The sequence below is a fragment of the Anopheles moucheti genome, chromosome 3, assembly GCF_943734755.1.
Source record: "Anopheles moucheti chromosome 3, idAnoMoucSN_F20_07, whole genome shotgun sequence".
Taxonomy (NCBI): domain Eukaryota; kingdom Metazoa; phylum Arthropoda; class Insecta; order Diptera; family Culicidae; genus Anopheles; species Anopheles moucheti.
This window is the reverse complement of record NC_069141.1, coordinates 25,798,803-25,823,030: the sequence shown is the minus strand read 5'-3', so window position 1 is coordinate 25,823,030 and position 24,228 is coordinate 25,798,803. Positions and strand designations below refer to the sequence as shown.

The window sequence follows — 24,228 nt, the reverse complement described above, 5'->3', positions numbered from 1 at the left end:
TTAGGCTACGGTGCAAAGATTTTGCCTGAAAGATAGGTTATTGTAGAACCATTTACCGTTTCCTTTACACTACCGAATTGGATAAATCGATCGATGGGAAGAAAGGAAAATCTTTAAGAAGTAGTTCACTCGTCTAAAATGGGGGACACCCCCCAAAAACGATAGTCCCAGTTTTAGAAATGCTGACTTGCTTGCTTGCCATCACAAACGTTGGATAGAAAGTAGCTTTCTAGAGAAGAATTCCTTGGATTCGGGAGGGATTTGGAACTCAATTGATTGGTGGGTAAAAATGAGATCGCTAGAGCCATCCGTAAATTGAGTTAGCCCGAACGCCGGGAGCCGGGAGTTTTGGCTGGGAAATCCTCCCGAAATACACAATCTCGTTTTTCATATGACAGGATAAGCTTCTTTTTGAATGAAACTACCGTGAAATAGCTAGCATGGAAGCTGTGGAGCTATTTATTTAAGGCCTTAGCTTTATTACATCACCAGCTTTTGCAGTGTTGTAATGAAAATTCGATGAAGTTCATCCGTATTTTGTCTGTAAATTGATGACGAAACGTCAAATGTTTGTTCTCCACAGCAAACCTATTGGGGTCGGTATCCGGTTGCCTGAACAGTGTTGAGTAGTAGGCTTTGTTCGAATAAAACATGTACCGTTTCCGAACCAGAAGAGTATGTACGAGGTTAATTATTGCAAAGTGAAGGAATGTGCGTACGTTACGAGATGAAATGAAATTCTCAACGCGGCACTGTTTGTGCCAGTGTTTAAAAAAGATGGTTTTACCGGCAGAACCTCGAATTACTGTGCAATTATTTGTTGACGTTTTTTTTTTTTAAATATCTCCGTTCGGTATTTCCCGACAGGCAGAATGTGGTGTTATTATGCTCACACTGATGCCTGTAATCTACCGAAAGGCAATGAAAGCAAATGCCATCGGACGATGAGCCCAGAAATTAATATATTTTATACTTGCCGCGTTTGTCACTTGCTGTTCCGCGTTGTTTTTTTTTATGGTTGTGAGGTTGTGGCTCACATTTATCATTAATTTGTATTGTGGAACCATCAGCACAGGAGGGAGCTTCTTTCTCCTTTTGGTGACGACGAAGTTTGACCAGGTCGTGACAGGGCAGCATTATTTTTTCAGCGTAAAATGTTCATTCCCATGGATGGGAAACAGCAAGCAATCGAACGATTGATGTATGGACGCATTGTTTAATTAATCAATTATAAGAACTACAGCACGAATGCGTTTAAATTGGCAGTATTATTTGTGAATGAATCCAGAAAGAACGTCCAGATGATTCCAGCACAAATTTCGCACAAAACTTCGTAAGTGTTGCGTTCGAAATGGAGACGCATGGTTGTGAAAAAGTTCGAAAATGTGCACAAAAAGTCTTTACGAAAGACCGATGAAAGCAGTGTTCCATTCCAGTGTTTTCCCCTGTGGCCACCGATACTTGCACCTGTTGATGTCGGACCTTTCCACACACAACTGCATCATATCATCATCACCATAATACTCGATTGGGCAATTGGTCAATCGTGTTTCTTTCATGCTAACTTTTTTTTTCGTTTTGATTGCTGCTATTATTAAAGTGTGGAATATGAGCCGCCATTCGATAAATTTATTCGAAAGCTCCGACACCTCCGTGAGCGCGGTGGAAGTGAGAGTGTTCCCACCACCTCCCGTAGAAGCAGCCCGATATTTATCGGATTAATAATTCATAATTCGTAAAATTAATTTTTACTGCACATAATTTATTCAATTACCGGTCGGCGGATTTCGGTTCGTCCTTTCCATTCTGACAACTGTCCCAGGTGGGATTAACACAATCGCCTCCTGGAGAGGCGAGGATGGGCGTTGTGTTATTGATTGCAAATTGGTGTGTGTGTGTGTTTTAAATTAAAATTCAATTTTGTTAACTATTAATGTTAAGTATTAATTTCATTTAACGCGCGATACACTATTTCAGTTTAAGCTCAACTATAGCATTCCTTTTTTAAGGTAAACTTTTCAAGCGTCTTAATATATCGTCAATGAACCTACAATTATATAAACAACATTTCCTTTATGATGCTAAACCAATTGAACAATGGCCACACAATACAAATTGGCTACTTATTGGTCCCGCTCGGATGCAGCGCTTCCTTTTTGCTTTCCGTGCGGCACGTGTACGAGCCTTTTGTCCAAGAGCCACAAATCGACGCAGCGTTTCGCAGCATCACTTTGTTCGGCCAGCGTGTGGATCCGCGCACTTAAACCCGCTATAATCCAACGTCAACGGAAAGCTGTTCATTGTCCGCCCCGGCACCGGCCGAGCTCCGGGGTGATGATTGTTATAAATTGAATTAAATCTCTCGTCGACGACCCTCGTGCCCCTTTCGGTAGCCAGTTCCCGCGGGGCACAAGATGATAGATTTTAGATGCTGCGGTGTTGAACGAGCAGTGCGCCATGCTGTGGAGCTATCGTGGTCGATTGGTGCTATCCGCGTTTGTAACACCCAATGACACATGACACACGAGCAGCAAATATCGGTGGTTGTCATTGCACTTAATCCACGCGTCGCGTCATCATCGGGGGGGGGAGTAGCATAAGCATCGACAGTGGATTTTTTTTTGCAGCTGTTCCCTTGCTGTATGCCCTTACGCATTTTTTTTTTTGAACAGGAGTAGTGTGCTTAGAGAGTTGGGGCAAAATTTATGACACACACCATTTGCGCAATCATCAATTCACCCAGCGTCTTCCTTGGTTAACCAGCGACCTACCGTAAATAGAACCAGTTTGCACAAAGTTTATTAGATTTACACTGAAAAGAGATTTGGCTCAGCCCGGCGACGGCGCCGGCTGCGGCACCTCGACGACGGGAAGAAATGCGGGAAGTAGCATTAAGTAGCGTTAAATTTACCGCTCAAGTGGTTGGTTATTTTATTGAGTGTAGTGCTTCTTTTAGTGCTCGGATGACGCAGAGCGTATTGCCCTTGACAGATGTTGGAAAACACGAGCACTTAATTCATGTGTTCTTGTGACTTTACTATAAACGATCTTTTAGTAAAGAAATATGATGTTTTGTTGGAGATTAGTTGAGTAGTTTTGTTTTATTGACCCAAATTTGCCCCAAATTAGAGCCCAATCATTTCCTTGACTTCAATAAACAAATTGACACAACAAACACATCACAAGGGCTCCTCTCCGATTTGCGCTATTTGGTGGACGTAATTGTGCCACCATGTTGGCTCTTAATCTACTTACCACCTGAATAATCGCCATCGATTAACAAAACGCGTCTAATGTGCGCCACTGCACTTTTGCGTGCGTGCGGATCCACTGGCTGTGGCAGTTTGCCAGAGCGTATGTGCGCGCGTGAATGCAATGGAATGAAATGGCTGACATTTCGGCTGAAAAAAAAAACGCACACACACACATACAAATCGAAACCATTCAATTGATGGATCGATCGAAATTTTCACTCTCTATTTTTTCCTCCACCGGGCTTTTGGGTGCACGGGTTGATGTTGGAAAATTGTTTGATTGAAGCAGGCGGTGGCGAACATTCGAGCATTTGCGGTTGATTTTTGCTGGGCACATAAATTTGGGCCAAATGTTTGACGGGTAGTTTGCTGATGGCTTTCCAATCATCTCAAGTACAGTGGGGAAATTAAAGAGGGGTTCGGTAATGTAAGGTGTTGCCTTCAGCTAGTCTCGCTTGATTGTTCCCAATCTTTCACTAATCGAAGCTGATGTGATCTGATTAATTCGTTAATAAACTTCTCCGTTATCGTTGCTGCTGTTGCGTTGCTGCTTTAATAGCGAATGGAATCGACATTATTAGATCGTTTAACAAAACCCGTTTAATAATTTACTTGCAGTGCCGTTTTAATTGAAAGCAAACTCGAATACCTCAAATGTGCATTAAATGTTCGTGACGTTCACTCCCCGAATTCGGAAGAACAGTTCAAAAATCAAATGAAAACTCCAAGTGAAAGGACAAAATAAAGCCGCATTTGCTCGTGCCGGTGAAGTGACTGTTCAGCCGTGAAGTTGGCGGTCCGGCCGTTCGTGTGCGACAACAGCCAGATGTGATTCGGACGTGAGGTACTGCTAGAGCCAGCCAGTTCATTGCCATACAAACACAGAAAAAGAGAGAATTTGCCACCCGCTCGTCGGGCAAACCCAAGCATACCAAGCGTCAAGAAAAGATAGTGTGTTATTTAGTGTTTTAGTGCGCGCGTTCCGAGCCAACAAGTGCCTCATCGATCGACCGTTGATCGACCGTTACAGTGGCCCCCGCAAAATGTTTTCCTCGATGCCACCGAGCGCTACCGGCGGTAGCGGAACCGACGTGAAGAAGGGTCCCACCAACTGGTTCTGGTCGCTTCGGCGTCAACCGAAGCCGAAAAAAGCCATCCTCGAGCCGGACAAACCGCTCCAGAAGAGCTGTGTCGATTTGCCGTCCGCCACGGCGAACGGTGGCCCAGCGCTGTTTGGCAATGGGCGACTGGACGAGGTAGTGTCCACCAGCAGTACCACCGTCGGGCGTCCAACGTCCGGCTGTACGTGCGAGTATGTGCAGGTGTTTGAACCGCCGGAAACAACCGGTAGCATCGCAACGACCGCCACCATTACAACGACCGTAGCTCGACATCGGAACGATGCGCTGCTAGAATCGGCCTCCTCCGATAGTAATCTTGCCTTAAGTTCCTTAACTTCCCCGACAGAGGGCGCTGCCGCCGGTTTGCAGCCATTCGCGACGAATAGTTTGCGGCGCCGGAAGGAGCAAGTCGTGTACGGTGCGAAAACGGTCACGACCGTCACGAAAACGACCGTACTGAACCGGCAGCGTACGTACCGCGTCGGGTTGATCTTCAGCGACAATGGTGAGTTGCTGAATAGCAACCTTGACCTGCGGCAGCTGGTCGAGGAAAGTAAGCGTAACTTCCTGAACGCTCTGGGAAATGCTGGCGGGGTGGAAAATGGTCCAGCAATTCCACCCCCGCCACGATTACCACCGTCGTCGGAACTGGCCACGGAACCGAACAACAATGAACAGCAACGGTTGAAGGAGTCGGCACGTGCTGATGAGCTGCACCAGTTTAGCATACTGGACGACAGTAACTTCGACTTCATCGACGATAGTGCTGATCTGTTCAATCGTAACTATCCGCATCAACCTCCACCAGCGTCATCCGCCGTAGCCGAACCAAGGTCCTCACTGTTGGGCTCTCCGCCGGCCATGACGCTACCCATTACCAAAGTGTTACGGATGTGCAACAACTGTAAAAACAAGAGCAATCTAGTCTACCAGAGAAGCTGTTCGCAGCCGAATCGTAAGGTAATTCGGATAGTTCCGGTAATGCTCGCAACCATCAACAATGACGCTCGCAATGTACTAGTTTTAGCTAAACCTATACACTCATTTATCTACACTTTCCAATAATTTCCTCTAAATCTAATACAATGCTCTCTTTCGTTTCAATTCTCCGCCGCTGCAGCAAATCAACGATGAGCTGAACGAGGTCGAGTCGGAGATGAAATCCCACGAAAGCAAGGAGGAGAACAAACATTCCAACAAAGACAAACAGATGGCGCTCGGGCGGAAAAAGTTCAACATGGATCCAAAGAAAGGTACGAATGGGAAACTTTGAGGGATTTTCTTTGTGTGTGCGGCTGTGCAGAAGCGCCACAGCGAAAGGAAGCTTTTCCTGCCTCTTCGGTAAAAGGTTTTTGGTGAAATGAAAAATGCAAACTTGCATGCTCCAAGCAATTGTGGATATTGAAAGATTTATGAATCGCATCGTTGCTGTTGGATTTGGTTGGTTTTGTTGGTCATTTTAAAAAAGCTTGTCTTATTTATTAGTTTAGCAAAAATATTTGCATGAACAACTAAAATTGTTTGATAGTCCCCAATAATGTTGGATGTGTGAACACAGGAACTCAAACTTAACGCGACCAAGGCATACGATAAATATGTCACTATTAAACCAATATCATCTTCCATTTCCAATTACGAAACAATTAAGTGTCCAGTGTGCCTAAACTCTTGCTCTTTTCCATGCGTTCAGCGAAACGTTTCCCTCTGCGTGAGACAACTCCCTAGCATTAATCATAACCGCCTATTGTATCTTCTCACCCCCTGCTGTAACGGGTGAGATATGTGATTGCTAGGGGCACGTACCACCAGGCGTTGAAGTTCCACCCCGACCAATCCTTCTGAAAGTTGAATAAATCGTTTCTCCAACCGTACACCACTTCACAGGCTACCTCCGGACAGGAATCCTCCGGATAGAAAGTGCACAACACCGATGAATGATTGTCTTTATTCGTTTAATTAAATTGTCCGCATCCGTTCGATTGGATCACAACGATAGGTCCCTCGGACCGTCGTCAACAAGGCACGCGGCAAAACCTGTTGCGCTCTCTAATAGGTGCAATTAAGCTTGTATGATGGCGGCACGAACGAACGCCATCGATACTTCGGTATCGAGAGCCGCAACCGGAGTAGGGCCAAGAGTTTCCTTGCGGTCGTTGCTGTACGAGAAGTTGCTAGGAGTAGTTGTTCCACAAGTCCCCCGCGCAAGAATGTTTCGCAGCGAACGGCCTTGAAGAACTAACGTGTCCAGTCGGGTCAACTTCTTGTCGGGTCTGAAGTGGCTTTTAAAATTAAAAAGTCATCCATCATTCGTCCATTCGCTCTCCCCCCAGTGCATATCGCTGTCAAGTGGGAAGATCGGTGCCGCTGTAGTATTGAGTTAGTTGGGTGTACCGGTTTATGTCAAACCAATTCCTGTTTAAAATATGAAGTGCGTCTGACGCCATCGTAAAAAAAAAATGTTGTTTTATTCTATATCCGTATTAATTGTAGACGTAACGTTTAAACGTTGTTGTTTGTAACATTATTTTAATTAAGTTTCTTAGCACCACTGTCCATTTTACTAATATTGTTGTCTCTATTTTTACCTTCCTTTTTGCAGGAATAGAATTTTTATATGAAAACCAGCTTCTAAGGACAGATCCCCAGGATGTGGCGCAGTTCCTGTACAAAGGAGAAGGTCTCAACAAAACGGCAATCGGTACGTTACATCGTTTTTTTTTTTTTGGCAACATCGAATCGAATGCTAGCAATCATTCATCAAACAGCGCACCATCTGCAAAACACCGAGACGATAAATAATTCATACTACTGAAGGGCGCGCGTATGTGTGTGTGGCACGATAGTCCTGCGATATTCTCCAATTTGAACGCTCCAACGTGAATTCGACGCGACACGACGATCGCCATAAATTTGAAGGATTTATTCGAAGCGCACCTCTTGGAAAGGAGTAATCGGGAGCTGGTGGGTTACTGGCCGGCCATTTCATATGTACATACGTGTATGTGTTTCATTCGCACGTGTGGCAGGATATGTTTATGGACCTGGTGTATAAATATATTTCTGTTTCCTCCCTTTTGGTGGGTACGGTTTCCCGGGAAGTGAACGAACTTTATAGCCAGTGTGTAACTCGTTAATCGCAACGAATGCAATTTAATGCTATTTTTTCCCTATCTTCCAGTTTTGCGACTACCACTCATTGCCGGACTCGCTGATGAGGATGGAATGCACACACACAAAAAAAAAAGAGTTTTTGCCATATCCCGGTAGATATGTTGAGCGGTATTTTATTCATTACCGAGCTAATGTCAAATGGGCTTTTGCATCCCTCCAGAGGGAGGTGAATTGCAGTGACACATCCCCCACGTGTATACAATTAATCGACGATCCTTGTAATCGATATACATGTCCGGTCCCCCCCATTGGGATAACGAACAGGCGAGGCGCGTACTGGAGGAAAAGATGGCACAAGTGTGTTTTTACGAATTGGATTCATACCGATCGTATCGCTGGATTCGTTCCCTCTGTGCAGCAGTATTACAGCGCATACTGCACTCCTCGTTTCGGTGCACTATTGCGAATGGAATGGTAAGAAGGGTTAACGAAACCCGCCGGGGGCAGGGTGTAAGCTTACCGATGATGAGCTCAGATAAAATAATTGCCTTTTTCAATTTGCTCCCGATCGTGTTTACGTCGCGCCCGCCATTGGGAGTTACCACCACTCCACTCCACTCCGCAAACACCGAAATGTTCCGGACGCCGGGATGAATTACGAGACGCGCATCAATTGTTAAAATTTAATTCACAAATTATGCGCTCGCATTACGAAGGGCACATATAAGTGGATGAGTGCGTGTGTGTGTTTTTTTTAAAGTAATTTATTTTTCTGTTTCAATACAATCATACCTTCGCTATCATTTTGCGATCGCGGCGATACTTCGTAAGGTAGCAGTACTTATTTCATACGGTAATGATTTTCGCCGTGGTAAATTTTGATGGCAGGAGAAGATTTATCACCTGCCTTCTTCCCTAGCGGACTTTTACTTCGCTATTTGTTGAAACGTTCGATTATAATCGATTGTCGTGTCTAGATAGCAGTTGAATGGGATATTAATTAAAACACAATAAGTACAGAGCCGCTCGGTAATATAATGGACCATAAAACTATGCTTCTTTCGTATCACAAATAGCAGGAAACGTGTTTATTTCAACGGAAGGAATCTTTCGGAATCTCGGAAGGAAAAAGAAAGGAATGATTCGGCAATCCGTGTTGCGTTCGAAATTATTGGCAGACATCGTGGGACGAGGAGAGACTATCGAAGAGAGCATATCACCTCTGTTCAAAAGTTCTTATGTTCTTTTGTGTCATATTTTCCGATGCAAGCAAAAACTTTAAATAGACACTTTGTGATCATATTCAAAATCACTGCAAGTTTGCGAAGCAAAGAAAATTTTCCTTATCATTCAAGGACCTTCTTCAGCAACATGGTGTTAGAGTTTTCATTTCTTAACTTATTGGTGGAGAATGTAAAGTACACTTCCAATACCTGAGTTATTGCCTTCCTGCACCGAATAGGCATGATGAGGCCTATCTTTAAGACCCCGACATTGTTCATAAACCGCTTTTTCTATTGTAATTTCGTAATGCTCAGATACAGCTGTTCGTGACTGATAGTTTCACAAAACAAAGTCCAGTTTGTCCAGGTTCTTCTGCACTGTTAGATCGCAATTGCTTTAAGTTCCAGGAGGTTAATAGGATCACTTTCCCGCCCCGTCGACCCTGTGGCGAAAATGCAATGGAGAACCTGTTCAATAAACACGAAATTCCTTACGAATTATTGCTTCTTCACCTAAACGCCACGTGTTGTGGGGACTGGAGCTGCTTGAGGGTGTCTGTGGGTCTGTGCATAATGGGTTAGCTAGAATAGATAAAACATGAATTGTTTAACCACTAGTTTAGCAGGGAACTAATATGATCGCTCACATCAGCACATATTCTGTAATGCACCCGTTATCTGCATCAACACAGGCATTAGTCTAAAAATGTTTTAAAAATAGATAGTTGTTGGTACGCAGGATTTCGATTATTACACACGATGCACGGTGTTTCTGTCGGGCAATGATAAACCACGTATCATCCGTAACCTCCGTTAGCGCCCCGCGGGAGATTGATGGAAGCGCAATTTTATTTATCTGTTTTATTTTTGCATTATTTTTGCCAGGAATGACTTTCTCCTTCCAGCCTGTACGCACACAGTGGGTCACAGGGATGAGTAATTAATAATAACCACGCAATGTTATTTTACACACGTGTGCCCGTTGTGGTCTCTCCCATCCTCTCCTTGTTGCACCTATCGCCAGCAAACAACGGCACCGCGCATACAGATAATGGTAGCGTTCATAAAAATAAACAAAAATAATTAATATCGTGTTGATAAAATGCGATTAAAACAGTGTCCAATTGTTTTACCGGTGCTGGGTTTTGTTTTCTTTATATTGTTGTTGCACAATCAACCGAGTGGTTTCGTGTGTGGTGCTATAGAATGTGCGCAGAACCCTCGTGCTCCGGTATCGCTCGCTTAACACCCCGCACATGGTTCGGTGGTTGTGGTTCCGGATTCTGTGGTTCCGAATGTTCTCCTTACCACTGCGCGTACTCCCGGTAATTCTGCTCCACTGAGCAATCATACTGTGAGCGATGATTGAAAGATGTTTAATGTGGACAGTAAGCAGCGTTTGATCAAGGGGGAGGGAACGACAAATTGGTGCTTCCGCATTCGAGCACCTTCCTCGTCGGGGAGAGCGGAGAGATGCATTCCACCACGTGTGATGGTTGTTTGCGGTCACCGAACGGTAGTTTGTTATTTTGGCACATTTCAACTGTATCTGTTGGGTGTATGGTGGGCCGCAGGCGCGAGTGGACCGTGCTGCTGCGTTCATGTGGTACCGATTCGCAAATTCCTGTACGTAAGCATGAAACCAACGGTTGGTGGAATTGTGACGAACCCGAGTGAGAAGCAAAATGATATGGGAAAATAAATTTATTTTCGCGAATGTGATAATTTTCCTCCCCGGTGACGATATGAACGATCGTCCATGGCGGCAACAGAGCAACAATGGGAAAAAAGGATGAAGGATGGGAAAAAGGAAGGACCTCAGTATTGGAAGCTTAAATAGCTACCATTTTAAATCATTCTTATGGTGGCAATAAATTAAAGTGTTGGTTAAAAAAAAGCCATCAGTACATAAAACTTGTCATTGTACATTGGAGAACAGGAACACATTAATGCATTAACATCGATCTGCTAGCAGTAAACATGCGTTTGGTTATATTTTCCGCAGAATTGTGTAATACTTATTTGAATTTCCGTTTGCTTTTTTCAGGTGATTATTTGGGTGAAAAGAATGACTTCAACGAGCAAGTACTGAAGGCCTTTGTAGAGTTACACGATTTTACGAATCTTATACTGGTGCAAGCTTTAAGGTGAGTGCGCTATAGCAAACATTGAATAAAAGCATCATTAACGTGTTTTTTTTTGTATCTCTCCTTTCCGTTTTAGACAATTCCTCTGGTCATTCAGACTGCCCGGCGAGGCGCAGAAGATCGATCGCATGATGGAATGCTTCGCCCAGCGGTACTGCCAGCTCAATCCAGACATCTTCACCAACACGGACACGTGCTACGTGTTGAGCTTTGCCATCATTATGCTCAACACATCGCTCCACAATCCATCGGTAGGTGGTGGTCGGTTCATAACGGACACAGGAACGGAAGGAAAAATATGGCAGCGCACTTTGCAGTAACATATTCTCCGATACGATCAATAGGGTTTTCCGAAAGTTTATTCCGAACCATTACTGCAGGCGTGAACTACATCACCCACCAGCAAGGGCACAAGGTTTATGTAGCAACGGGTCGGAATTTAATTATCATATCCCAGCGATGGGACCGTTCGGTCCCACGATAAACGATGATTACCCCTTTTGCTGAGAGTGTTCTTTGTGGTTCGGGTTGCGAACACGGCCGAGGGAACAAAGCTAGTTCAGGAGCGTTTTGTTTGGTGGTTGGTGGAATGGAAAATATGGCATTATGTACACCCGTTTGCACAATTATGCACTCACATCCGCGCATCGGTGCACACGTTAGGTGCATCGGGATGGTACGATTAGGATGCTGTCCCATTTTTATCCCCTCAGTGCGGCACATCCTTTTGCACGCATTTAAATTTAATGTTACATTTCACGCTGGCTTATTAACGTAGTCCACGACTTGTCGACGCGTAAATTACTACCAATGCCTATGCAGCACCAGCTCGAGGGCAGTTTGTTTTATATGTGAGGACTGCAAACAAAGTAAAAAAAAAAATACGGCTAACCCAATATCCTGATCAACATATCTTTCGATTATGAGTTAAAATGCATCATCACCTGACCTACTGCACTCGGATGCCTGTGTAACTGTGCGTTTGGTTGGTTGGTAATTATTTCCAATCTGCCGATTCTGGAACTGATTAAAACCCCGTACGCGGGTGGGTACGTTAATGGTGGCGTGCATTGAACTTTCAAGCCAATTGGAACAACATCAAACGAACGCCAGCTATGGTCGTTTTTCCGGAAATGATTGTTACAGCTTCCGATTTGGGAATCGGCATAACACGCTTAGCTAAATTATAACATCATTGCCCAATGAGTTTGTCAGTCGCAGCCGTAAGCTAATCAATGATATCATCGGTCGATTGCATCCTGAATCCCTATTGCGTGACCGGGGAAAAGTGATATATGAAGCATTCGGTTACGAGGTGGTTTCCACTTCAAATGGAACTTTGAACTCTTTGATGTTGGTCACCGTGCCATGCAGATACAGGTTTTGTCTAGAAATACCAGTGCGTGTGTAGAATGCAGTTCTTCGAGTGCATCCCTCATTTCAAACGCATACTTGCAGCCGCCTGATGCGTGAATTAAATGAGTCATTGAATGAAATTTAACATTCATCGAACTTTTTTTTTCATTTGGTTTTATTATTCACTTCCAGGTCAAAGAGAAGCCTACGGTTGAACAGTTCATTTCGATGAACCGTGGTATCAACAATGGGGGCGATTTACCGCGCGAACTGTTGGAGGTTAGTAGATTAAATGGTCGATCATGTTGTGCAATAGCGGTAACGTTTGTTCTTCTTTTATTGCTGTCCATTTTTTTTGTTGTTGTCCAGTCCTTGTATGAGTCGATACGAGCAGAACCGTTTAAAATACCTCAGGACGATGGTAATGATCTGATGCATACCTTCTTCAATCCGGACAAAGAAGGATGGCTATGGAAGCAGGGTGGAAGGTAAGAGAATACCATCAGCAAACGCATGCACATTCCGGTGAGCTTTAATTCAATTTTGCCGGGTTTGTCTTTATTTGCAGATATAAATCGTGGAAACGAAGATGGTTCATCCTGAACGATAACTGTCTTTACTACTTCGAGTACACCACCGACAAGGAACCGAGGGGGATTATTCCACTGGAAAACATTGCGGTATGTGTCCAATCGTGTCTCCAGCTATCATTCAAAACAAATTTCCTTATTTTTTCACACAATGTTTTCATATTTTTGTTTTTTTTTTCATCTTCTCCTCTTTTCTGTGACAGGTGCGCGAGGTAACGGACCGTAGTAAACCGCACTGCTTCGAGCTGCATGCAAGCGGCGGCGCGGACATCATCAAGGCATGCAAAACCGACAGTGAGGGCAAGGTGGTAGAAGGTAAGCACACCGTCTACCGAATGTCTGCCGCGACCGAGGAGGAACAGCAGGAGTGGATCAGCCGCCTAAACCAGTCGATCAGCCACAATCCGTTCCACGACATTCTAGTACAAAGGAAAAAGAAAGCCCTGGCAAAAAGTTAGTTAGCGCTGTCCTGTTTGAAGAACTAAAACTAAAAGTCTACTACAAAATTTGGCACCCTCAAAAACAAACAAAACAACAAATAGCGCCATGCATACACATACACACAAAAAACAAAACGTGCATACAAACAAACGAAACATAACAGCAACAAAAAATGTTCTCATCAGCCACAGTTCCATAATGCAAATAGAAGAAAAAGTTGAACGAAAAGACAAAACGTGTGAGGAATAAGCATAACATTTTAAAACAATCGCTAAATTACCAAAAAACGAAACTAAACATTAAACAAGGCTGCTGGTGGATCGAATGATGAAGGAACCGTGAAAGATGCAAACATTTTTATGATAAATTCAAATGTAAACGTGCTTAAAGAAAGCAACAAACCATTAGGCTATACATTTTAAGTGAGAAAAAGAAAAATGTTTCCCCCCCACATAAAGCCACATTCAGTAATGCGCGTGACATCCATTCACCCGATCGGCACTGCATTTGGATCGTGCTTTTCGTCTCTATTAACGCACCGTAACGCCTGTAACGCTTGCTCGACGCTAGGAAACAGCATCATTTAGTCGAGTTTCTGTTTTTTGCTGATTGTATTTTGTGCGGTAAATAACCACGGTTTGTCTTTTTGCCTGCCAGTGTATTGCGTGCGTGTGCCTGCCTGTGTGTAAATGTTCCGTGCCCTTCCCAGTGTTGATCGTGCCGGAAGCTTTGCGAAGCCGTGTAACAATCGTGGGCCAACAATGAAGAAAATGATCGTACGTGTTTGTTTGTTTGTTCGTTCGTTTGTTCAAAGGTTAGGTTAGTTAGTTGAAAGTTAGTTAATCAAAGTAATGTGCAGTTGATATGTTTAGGTAGTGTCAGAGCTTAGTTTAATTGTCATATTGCCGTTGGGTTTCTGTGTTAGCGAAAGGGTAACAATTACTATCTTCCTTCCTGTCGCGCACTACAGATCGGATGATTTTGCTCCGTTTCTGTGTGTGTTGTGGAATGTTTTTAACTTGTGTTCTTTGGACAGTATTTTTGTTTACCTGTCCAGTTAGCTTCCAGTGTGTGAGTTTCTCCGTTCCCAACCCCATCCATGGCGGGCTGTAAGAGAAGAAGAGGGTGCACCGTGTGTTGAATTGTATATGCAAGGATATAGTGCGAACTTGACAGCGATCCGGCGGTGGATCGTAACTGTGATCATGATGATAATAGCGAGTGGAGAGAGAGAAACTGAGAGAACGGTATAAATGTAGTGAAAATGTTTTGTTTTGAGCAATAGAAACAATAGCGTCGTGCAACAAGAACACTCACATAGTTGTAAATATCAGTCAGATAGTTCAGTTAGCAGTTACTAGATGTGCGCGTGTTCGAGGTGTAAGTCAGCACCAGATTAATCGACCCTCAGTACATTTTTACTCGAGCATTGTTGTGTTGCGTTCAATTATTCAAATTGTATATTTTATCGTAAAAATGCTCTAGAACTTATTTTTTCCAAGTTCCAAACCAGTTTCCGAACCCCTCATGGGCCAGTTGGTCAGTTTTTTTTGTTTCTTTAGTTAGTCAACAGTTACGCGAATGGGCGAAACTTTACTTTACACACTACACATTTACTACACAAGAGATTGAACATTCACAATCGAAACCCTTGTCCACATATAACCCAAAGCAGCAAGTCAGATATACTCTTCATGGCAAAACATCCTCAAAGATATTAGCATATAGCAAACGGATACCAGCATAAGTGATGTATTGGAGTGCCACAAAGACACACAATAGCATGTATAAACATTAATAATAATGCTCGCAAAAGGCGCTTCTCCTCAGAACCAATCGTAGACCTATATCGTAAGAGATGCTACACAGTATCATCGCCTGCAAGGTGTGACCCTCATTTAAACAACTCCAACGTTCCACGCTGTACTATAAGTGAATGTTGAGTTTTCGAAATATCATCCCCAAACGCGGCATTCCCAATCCAACGACGATGCAGCCTCGTCCCGAATTTATTGCGCGTGCTCTTTTGTTTGCGGAAACGCTTATTTATACGCCAACGCCACCGAAATCTTCTCCAAAACCCCGCCGAGTGTCTGCATCGCGTACAAAAGAAAGCATCTCAAATTAAAATCCTATCCCATCGGTCGGTTTTGTAATGCAACGATCTACATATATCCCTCGTCTAATTGGTAGGAGGCCCTCTCCCTTAATTATTAACTCGTGTAAACTCAATCAACTCAACTCTACTCGACCCAATGCATCGTTGTCGCGCATTATTGTAAAGAGTAAAAGCCACAAAAGAGAGAAAGAGAGAGAGAGAGAGAGAAAATATAGACCCCAAACATATATGGATCGATGCTGTAGGGACATAACAAAAAAACATCAAGCCAGGATTGGAACCGTTGGAAAATGGAGAACTTCGGGAACGACGAACCCGTGTTGTAGGCTAAATTTATAGCATGTAGTTGTAATGCGGTACTGAATTTATTGGTTGAACATGAAGAAGTGTGACGAAGAATGTGAATCGCGCGTGTGTGTTTTGTTTTTTTTTTTTTGTTACAAATAGTTGTTGCAACATGCCTTTCGCGTTTGTTGTATCGCGGTCCTTCCGCTGGATAATTTGCCCGGCGCTAGTGACCAAAGGAAAGAACGATTGATTGAACGGGTTTAATTTTGAAGTATTCTGCTCACTAAGCTAGCTTAACCACGTAGGCATTGCCATCGAGATGTAGTTTTTTTTTCCGGTTTCATTTCGGAGCCGTTCCAGTTCGTGTTGGTAGGAATGTTTTTAATTTGATGCGTACTACATCGCATGAAAGTTAATTTCCCAGCAGACACTGATAAGACAAGGATCGATCGACACCGCCTGGGAGCGAACTGTCGTGAAAAGTGGTGGAAACCCTGTGGTGCGGGCTGGAAACGTTCCTCCAAAAATCATTTCACACGTCAGATAATGGAAATTGGAAACATTCCACCGAGAGTGCATCCGGTTCGATCCTGGGGAGGGCAGATCGTATCGAGTAGAGAAAAATCGAATAATACGATAATGAATAGGTGCCCCCTCGCCCATCCCTCTTTCGATCGATTCGATAATGATGATTGAAATTCGATAATAAAAAAGAGCATAAATAAAGACTAACAAGCGGGAAACACAGACACACACTCGCTCATATCCCGGATAGTTACCGCCGGGTGTTGTGCTGTTACCGTTCAGAACTGCATCGATTGCACTGGCACCCGTCGGTGGTGGACCGAATGCCAATGGCAAATGCGAGGTCTGATGAGGTCCTGCTGTTATTTTTTTAGTGCAAAAACTATAATGAAGAAATAAAATTCCTACCACTCCCCGGGGATCGAAAGACTACTGAGACACCCGTTGGATCGGGTTGGGAATTTTTTTTTAAGCCTCGCCTCGTAGTACGGACATTCTTGTTGCTCTGCCCGTGGCACAATTAAAATGATATTTAAAACCGTCTCCCACGATCCGGATTGTCCTGTTTCAAACAAGCGGCACTGAAAGGCGACGGGAAGCACACGTGTGTGGTGCAATATGAATTAATTCAATTTAAATTGATTTTCATCTGGTTTGGTGTACTCGATTTTCGCCAATATCGGCCCTCTATCGTCTAGCCCGGTTTTTGGGAAATCGAAATCGAGTCCGGATACTGGGGAATATTCGCACCATTCGGAAGCGGATCGTTACTGATGAAGTTGGTTCGTGTATGTGTTTTTGTGTGTGTGTGTGTGTGTGTATTAAATGTCCCTCGTTGCATCGGCCCTGCAGATGCATCTAGGGGTGGGTATTATAACTTTTTTTTTGCATCTCCGTTTTTCAAAACGCACCCCACGCAATGTATCTGTTTCTCATTTAAACATTCATTTCACTATTTTATTTTTTGAAAATGTTTTTTTTCCACTGATAGAGCACCGCCACCGCCATTCCTGTTGGCTGTGCTAACTGCTGTGGCATTCAGTTTGATTTATCCTTTCCAAACCCACACCCACTTGGAACGGACAATCAAATGTGTCCCATTTTGACCAACAGGCACAAGGGAACGTGTTGCGTTGGTTCCGTTATTGACCCAGTTCGGTGCTGTTGGTCATAACATTCATTTTGCATTTGCCGTCTCTCGGGTCCATTTTCCACCACGAGGTTAGTTTTTTTTTTTTGGAAGGGACAATTAGTGTCACGGTGTAAATCATAGGGAAGGAGGGAATCGGCAGCATTATTTTATCATTGTAAATTATGTGATTGTGCGTGTGCAACCGATTATAAAGTTGCGCCTCTCTTCCATTTCCGAGCTTTGGAATGAACTCCCAGTAAATTAATTGTGTGTTTTATGTGTATACAAAAAAAATTGTTGGGAATTTTTAGGTAATGAAAGTGTGACAAAAACAAAGTTTTACTAACGATCTTATGGTTAAATATTTAAAAGCTTTTATTTACAATCAAAACGATACAATAGAAATTTTATTACATTGGAATATTATGCAGAAAAATTGAAAACCATCCTAATTTAATAGGGTAATTTTCGCATGCGAAAATTATATCTAAAAACGGGAAAGAAATTGGTTTAACGTGTGAAAAGTTACTGATAGCAGCAAGTTCCTTATTGTAACAGAACGGAAACATGGAACAGAAAGCTAGGATAGAACAAGCAAAGTTTGAAACACATGAACGAAACAGAGCATCGAAAGTAGCAAAAAAATAAGAAACCTCAATTGAACAGTGTCACGCAAAAGAACAGAAAGTCCCCCATTAAATAGGATAATGTTTGTGATTGTAAGCTTAATGAGTGAGTAGCATGTTTTAAGAATAGTTTAGCAACAACGTTTCTTTCTGTTCACGTACTAGGAAGCTTTCGAGTTAGGCAATTCAGCACATTTATTACAAAATCAATTACCAAAGAGGCAATTGATTGTTAATCAGGGTGAAAGGATTGGTTTAATTTGCAAAATAATATATTAATTTTCCATTACGCATTACTGCCATCATAATCAAAATGGGATTACACTTAGGAAACACTCAAGAATGTGCCCAGTTCAGGACCAGTAGCAGTGCAACAGTTCCGTAATATTGTACTAACGCTGAAGTGAAGTTGTACGTGTGGAAAATATGATAAACGCAGTTGTGGTTTTACAGCGAATACTCGAATATCTAAAACCTTGTTTGTGTGCCTGTTGATTGTATCACCCAGTATTACAGTTAAATCTAAAATCATTATCCGGTGCTAGCGGTCAACATCGGATCGGATTCGCTTCTGTGTGTGAATTTTAACTAATTATTTACCCAACTCATGTCCTTGCTTGTGTTTGACAACACTGCACTGCAACACAGATCCACCTGTTGCTATGGGTGCTGTAATGCGATTATTGTTTCAACTGCTAATTCGTTCCAGCTGGTGAATATATAGGAGGGTTTGCTGATGAACACATCCAGGGCCACATGCTTAGCTATGTTGCTAATGACAACCTGTGGTTATTCGATTAATTTTAAAAATGTTTTATGTTCCAAATGTTTTGTCAAAACATCATCACTAACAGCGGCAGTAAATAATTATTAATTTGCTTTTCTATCAACCTATCTATTTGTATGAATCGGTCATCTTGCTATTCAACACAATTTCATTGCATCAGCAACATAAGCAAGAACAATTGATGCGCTTTTGCTTTCCAGTTCGTCCGTAACCGTGAAGTGTTGGGTTCTAGTGGAAGGAAGGTTAAACATGTTAATTTACCCCATTTCTAGACTCGTTCGCTACATTTCTCGAGTGGTTCAGTTGCGGGCTGTTCTGTGCCAAACGTAAAACGCTCCAACGTCAGCGTACGACCGTCAACGATTATCATCTGATGCCGCTCTAGCTTCCAGCTGCGGATTTGTGGGGCCAAACACACATTGTGATAAGCAAACAAATAAAGACAATATAAATGAGCATTTTGACTAGGTAAAACAATCTTTTCTTAACAAATTCAAACATGAAATAGTGTACTTTGCGTATGGTAAGTAGTACCGTGTGTATTAAACTAAATGAATAATTTCTAGCGAATTTTTCGGACGACATTTAAATAGTGACCCTCTTCGTATCCGCCTGTTAGGGTTGATATAATTTATTTTATCATTTGGAGTCTAGGCCAGTAGCATCTGACGAGCAAACAATCTCCCAGACTCTTTGGTACGGTCTATAAATATTCCATGTCCATCCAATCCAATAAAGCTTGAAAAAGTAATAAATAATAATATATCACCGAATACGAATTCATGTATAAAATTGAAATTAACCGTCAACTAGTGCCAATTCAAATTTGGATCGGATCGAACCCGAAAAGGATGCTCGGAACGGATTAGATCCGCACTCACGATACGGAACACCTTCCTCCTAGAACGCACATCAGCTCAAATGGTAAGATCATTCCAAGTTAAACAGGTGATCGCGTCGGCAGGCCTCGAGTGTCTAAAGTTTTAGAAAAAATAACCTTTCCTAAAGAAGCCGAATATATTCAAGTTGTGTTTAAGTTCAGAGTTAGCGCTCGCGTAGTAGTAGCAATCCTTTAATCCGCGTCATAGTGCTGTAAAGTGTTTTCCCCCTTTAATAACTTAATTGCCGTTTTTTGCCCGCAAAAGATTTGCACGTACGCACGACGCGCGTGCTAGTTTCGTTTATTTAACTGGTGCATTTCCCTTTCATCCTTTTCGGCACGTTAATCGCGGTATCAGTGTGCTATCGATTTTAAACTGTTACAAATTATTATATTCAAAAGTTAGAAGAAAAATTGGCAAGAACCACACCTGTTCGTTGCCATCTTGTCGATAGGAGAGCAGAGTTCGTTGAACCTAGTCTTCGCGTAAGCACAGCAACTCGACCACTCGTGTACAACAGTACTAGCGTTGGTAAACGCAACACACAGGTGGATATTTAGGCGCATTTCTCTGCAAATCAAGTTGCATTGGAAGGAGAGAACCGAGTGTAATTACGGGTATGATGAAATTCGTCAATTCGGACACAACGACAATGTCGTTGCGCCACGGTGAACAATATGAAAATTGTTCGGAGCTGCGTATCGAATCAGGTTAGTGTGCTGTCCCAGCGGGTTGTAGCATATTTTTTGTTTGTCCTGTATGTCATATGGGTATGTGTTTGTGTGTGTCAGTACTGGATTGATATGACAGAAGTGCTGTGTAGTTGGATTTATGGCCTGCTGCGATTAATTTGGTGTGTGGTATTATTGCGTAAGTACGAAGCAAGTGCCACCTCATCATCTCTGATGCCGCCATTTTGCTAGCATAGTTTCATCATTTCACTTGCGGGCGGGTTGTGTGATTTTGGTTCTCATAGATATGACATCGCTCGAAGAGTTGGATCCGGCTATACTTAGCTGCGGTTTGCCGGCCATCGTACTGAACGAAGAGGATTTAACCACGACGAACGCATCGTCGACGGCGACACCAAAGCCGCATCCGTCGTCCTTGATGGCTTCCTGTTCCTTCAACGTCGCTGCCGCCGCGAACGTGATCCGCTACACGGTCGCCCATTTGCTGGCCCTCAGAAAGAGCCCGTTCTCTCATCGACGCCCGGGGGCAATCGACGATCCGCGCACGGCACAGTATCCGATCTGGAGCCGCACCGGTTTCACCCAGGACCGGGTACGCCGGGTGAGCGGTAGCGATGAGGAACTCGGCCTGGGTGGTGGCGGTGGTGCGTACGGTCGCAAACCGAACGATCGTCAACGCGACAATGGCTTCAATCCGCCAAGGTAAGATACATCGTCGGTGCAAATTGCGAAATCCCAGCACCCAGTGGTATTTATTTGCTGTTCCCAACCATCCTGTCACACAGATTTCGACGTAATCATGAGTTTAGCAACCGGAACCATCACGTGATCGTGAAGAGCTACAACGCAAGCGACCCGTGCGTACATAATGGTGCGATGCGCCTTCAGGATACGATCATCGAAGAGGAACCGGAGTGGGTAGTCGCTGGTCCAACTTCCCGCCTGGATACGATCGAATTGCGCGGTTTCGATGAGGACGTAAGCCGTACGGTGGCGGAATCGTTGAAGACATCACCGGCGTGCGGGAAACAGCGTGGCGTCTTCTTCGACGAGCTGCTACACTATGAACACGTGCATCCGAAGCATGGTGGTGGCAACCGGCATGACATTTCGGGTGGTGCTGGCGATGGCGAGAGTGTGTCCACCTCAAACAATGGTTCTCCACCACCGGCTCGCAGCACTCCGACGAAGGACATGAACAATAACAGCGGGCATGGAAGGAAGCTATCCGGGAACGCGGTGGGATGTTCCGGCTCTTCCGGTGGTGGAGTGAACGTTTCCAACTTTGAGGAACTCATGAAGTTTGATTCGATTCTGGGCGATTCGGGAGATTCGACTAGTTCCCGGATGAACAAGTACTACCATCGAGGTGGACTTCCTTCCGGGCCGAACTCTACTGGAGGAGGACATCATTACCAGCATCATTACTCCCAGCAGCATCAGCAGCAACATCACGTCCGTTTTGCACTCGATCGGAACACCCATCACTACAGCAATTCGTCGCAGCCACATCAGCACCGGCAGGCCGGTTCGGGACGTTTGTCCATGTCATCACTTCAGCATCCTCCTGCCGGTGTTGAATCGTTCTTCCCCGGAGGTTCCACCGGTTCGACTGCCACTTCCACAACACCGTCCGCCGGTGACGCTAAGTCATTCCAGCGGCTGTTGGAAATGTTGGCCGCCCAGAACCAACGCAATTATCAACAGCACCAGCAACAGTACTTGCTGCAGCTTCTCCAAAACTGCCAAGAGACGGAAACGCTCCGTCAAATGTTGCTGAAGAAATGTTCGCTCGAGAATGCAACTGCGGCCGCTTCGTCTAACTTTGCCGGTGGGCAGCAAAGTCAACGCATCCCAACGCAGGCCGAACTGCAGCAACACACGCAATCGATCATGAAGCAGGCATTGTTGCGTAAGAAAATCGCTGAACAGAGCCGGTACTTGTTGGAGCAGCAGCAGCAGCAGAGCGGTCAGGAACCGAAACCGGCTGTACAGCAGCTTATTCAGTCGATCTGTCCCAACGTACAGCGCAGTTTGTCCGCGTTGGCAGGTAATGGACAGCAGCACGGTGGTGTGGATGGTAGAAATGAACCGGGCTCGGTTGGAGGTGCTTCCCTGTTTGCTGGAGGCAATCGTGGCCAAATGAGACCTTCAAACAGACGCTACTAACACACACTGAGCGTTCACGGATATGTATAGCAGTTTGCTTGTATTGGCCTCTAATCGCTTGCAAGATAATGGACCCAATCGAAAGATTTTGCATTTGATTTTATACTACTTTCATGCTTCATTTTGGAATTATTATTTACTAATTCCACACCACCCCCCACCCCATACTCGCACTCTTCTGACCGCAGATGTTGTGTGATTTAATTATCAATTGTTGAATTTCTCCTTTAATTTTATAAAGTACTACTCCTCACACTCTACACAGCCTGTCTCTTTGTGTTATGTGTATTTTTGGTAAAAGGAAATTTGGCAAAAATATGTTAGATGTTTAAAACAATTTGTTGTACACAGCGAAAGCAAGGAACCTTAGTTCACAAAGCGTTTGGTGCCTGGGTAGCATCATAACGATCAGGAGAATAGTTTTTGCAAATCGACACTGCAGCCCTTTGTTTCATTAGTGCCGGAAATAGTTGGAAACAGTTGATCTTCTGCTGCTCGTTGAAAAGTTTAATGTTTTGTGTTAATAGAGCCGATAGAAAGTGCTCTGCGATTATGTTCCCGGTATAATGTTTGGGTACACGAGACGCCAACAAGGGACGATTTTCCGTGCAAATTCCACGGTGTAATATTTTAATATATTAATTTTCACCTTTATGTACCACAAAAGCAATGTTTGAACCAGGAGAAATCAAGTTTCGTATACGTATACGATCGGTTAGGCAATCTCGTTATACTGTAATTTGTTAACATAACTCACGTCTATTCCTTTATCACGGATAGTGTCAGTACGAAACGGAAACTGACATCTAGGAAATGGAACATGTTTTACGTCCCAACTTTCTTCTGACAGGTTGTTTATTTACTCTACTAACAAAACTCTCAGTAAATGTATAACAATTTGTCATGTTTGATCGATGCAAAAACAGCGAGAAGCGCAGGAGTTTGTAACGTTTATATTCCTTTGATCACTTCGACAATGTTAGGCAAAACTTGTAACAGTGTTGAGTATTGACGATCACTGCAAACAGGATTGGAAGTGTTGGGTTGGAGCATCATATTTTGAAAAAATCGAAAGTGTTTGTGAGTGGTTTTGGTTCGTTTAGGCACAGGTGGATGGATTTAATTTTTTTTTCTTTCAATTTCTAATAAAAATGATTATTTGTGCGCGTTTACGATGGTGGGTGCTTGTTTTGCTTGTTTCTAACATTAAGAGAAAGATCAAAAGAGTACATATTAAAATTCTAGCATGCAAATTAAAACAGGAAAAGGAAAATAAAATGAAAGGAGAATACAAAATCACAGGTGAACATTTAAGGACATCTGCATCAATAACGGTAACAGTGATTCCAATCAAGTGGATGATGTAGATAGTAAACAAACGTAGGAATAGGATTATTTTATTTTATTTTTACTAATATTCCTTTGTACAGGTAACCGGAACTGTTTATTTTTACTAATATTCCTTTGTACAGGTAAGCGGAAAGATTGGAATGAAGGATTCGGTGTAGGACCGTTGTTTTGGATAACTTGCAACTGAGTACTCCATACCGAAGACACTTATGTGTTTCAGTGAATCTATCCAGCTGCTGAGAAAGCGGAGCTTGAGAAAAAAAGTCTCCGCACGCTATTTCTCTATGTGACAAGCCTCTATCTTGATGAAAGCCTCAGCAGATCACGAGCAGCACATGTTCAGCCCGATCAAATCATCAATCAAAACAAGAGTGATTTATTGTTTTGCACCCGTGCCCCTGGCACTCACCTTCCCT

At 43.5% G+C, this 24,228-nt stretch overlaps 2 protein-coding genes across 4 annotated transcripts in view; both read left to right on the top strand.

The window, feature by feature from the left end:
* The window catches only part of LOC128305429 (cytohesin-1), a 53,166-nt gene extending 33,996 nt beyond the window's left edge, over positions 1 to 19,170 (top strand). Inside the window, exons 1-10 of one of the 3 annotated variants that reach the window (XM_053042865.1) lie at positions 4,298 to 5,335; positions 5,496 to 5,628; positions 6,975 to 7,073; positions 10,757 to 10,856; positions 10,933 to 11,107; positions 12,405 to 12,491; positions 12,582 to 12,700; positions 12,781 to 12,892; positions 13,006 to 13,255; positions 18,993 to 19,170. In XM_053042865.1, coding sequence (XP_052898825.1) covers positions 4,298 to 5,335; positions 5,496 to 5,628; positions 6,975 to 7,073; positions 10,757 to 10,856; positions 10,933 to 11,107; positions 12,405 to 12,491; positions 12,582 to 12,700; positions 12,781 to 12,892; positions 13,006 to 13,255; positions 18,993 to 19,105 — 2,226 coding nt within the window. In that variant the 3' untranslated portion in view covers positions 19,106 to 19,170. Of the gene's footprint in view, positions 1 to 4,297; positions 5,336 to 5,495; positions 5,629 to 6,974; positions 7,074 to 10,756; positions 10,857 to 10,932; positions 11,108 to 12,404; positions 12,492 to 12,581; positions 12,701 to 12,780; positions 12,893 to 13,005; positions 16,504 to 18,992 lie in introns of those variants that run through there. The other 2 variants (XM_053042867.1, XM_053042868.1) reach the window with 2 other exon arrangements.
* A 501-nt stretch (positions 19,171 to 19,671) lies between these two features.
* On the top strand, positions 19,672 to 23,634 carry LOC128301426 (protein cup). Its single transcript, XM_053037897.1, has 3 exons — positions 19,672 to 20,311; positions 20,578 to 20,995; positions 21,079 to 23,634. The coding sequence occupies exons 1-3, from the start codon at positions 20,221 to 20,223 to the stop codon at positions 22,460 to 22,462; spliced, it is 1,893 nt and encodes a 630-aa protein (XP_052893857.1). The 5' UTR covers positions 19,672 to 20,220; the 3' UTR covers positions 22,463 to 23,634.
* The last annotated feature ends 594 nt before the right edge of the window (positions 23,635 to 24,228 follow it).